The 1,063-nt window shown below is 50.8% G+C and overlaps 1 protein-coding gene across 1 annotated transcript; it reads right to left on the bottom strand.

Annotated features, from left to right (window-relative positions):
• Positions 1-241: 241 nt before the first annotated feature.
• Positions 242-808, bottom strand: LOC110607838 (putative uncharacterized protein DDB_G0290521). The gene has a single exon (XM_021747002.1). The coding sequence runs from the start codon at positions 806-808 to the stop codon at positions 242-244; it is 567 nt and encodes a 188-aa protein (XP_021602694.1).
• Positions 809-1,063: the final 255 nt, after the last annotated feature.

The following is a 1,063-nucleotide window of genomic DNA, read 5'->3' as shown; positions in this document are numbered from 1 at the left end:
ACCCCACTGTGCCTGGTGTGTGCAGGTTGTGCATGGCCGTTTTGTCAAAATAGAACGTGGTGAAGAACTCATGTGTGAGTTCCATGAAAGAGGGCATGCGCAGGGAGAAAAATTTTTCCCAACCAATAGCAGAGATGAGGGTGTGTACCTGGGTATGGAGTCGCAATGCGCCAAGGGTGCCATGATGTATATACTTACCTGGGTGATAGGGCAGAGATGAAATTTGGTCCAGCCTGGTGCGCTAAGAAGCCTTGTTGAATGTTAGAGCTTGAGTGATGTGATCTGGGCAGGATGGTTTGGGCAAATCGATGGGCAGATCACTGGGCATATCGCTGGGCGTGTCGCTTGGCACATCGCTGGGCGTATCGCTTGGCACACTGCTGGGCGTATCGCTTGGCACATCACTGGCTTCATGACCTGCGGGATGTGTAGCAGTGGTAGTCTCTGTTTCTTGCTTTGGGTGTGGCGATGGAGTTGGTGACGGCGTTCTTGGCCGTTTCTGCCCATGGTTGGTGGAAGTGGTGGCTTCTGGTGGCGTTTTGCCTTTAGGGATTGCTGTCAGGACTGTTGGGGAGGTGTATGGTTGGGCGATCCTTGGTGCTTTGTTTCGCCGGTGATACGCCTGGACGTTCGGTGAGATGGGATGCCCGGTTGTTGTTCCAGTAGCCGGTGGTGTTTCGGTGCTGGTGGTGACTGGTGGAGGTGTGTCCCATGCTTCGTCATCACTGTCAGAGGGACTGGGTCTCGGTAGCCCTAGTTTCTTCCACATGAATGGTCCGCCGGTGGCCTTCATTTTGATTCTAACCATAGTGGTCTTGAGTTCGCCAGTGGTAGTTGTCGGTGAAATTGAGCGTCGGAGAAGAAGAAAGAGAAAAGCGAGATGAAAACAGAAAGATTGCGTAAAAAAATAAAAATAAGAAAAATTTTCTTAAAGTGATTTGGGTAGTTGAACTGCCCTGATCATTAAATGCTGGCTCACTGGATCCTTGACAGGGTGATTTGGTCAGTGATTTGGGCAAATTACTGGCCCAATCACTTTCTTCCTTGCGGTTGCTTGGTTGGC

Source organism: Manihot esculenta, chromosome 10 (assembly GCF_001659605.2).
Source record: "Manihot esculenta cultivar AM560-2 chromosome 10, M.esculenta_v8, whole genome shotgun sequence".
NCBI lineage: Eukaryota > Viridiplantae > Streptophyta > Magnoliopsida > Malpighiales > Euphorbiaceae > Manihot > Manihot esculenta.
The sequence above is the reverse complement of the archived record's forward strand: the minus strand, read 5'-3'. Positions and strand labels throughout refer to the sequence as shown.

Excerpts from the sequence above, each read along its gene's own strand:
- LOC110607838 (XM_021747002.1), bottom strand. The coding sequence starts at position 808 with ATGGTTAGAATCAAAATGAAGGCCACCGGCGGACCATTCATGTGGAAG.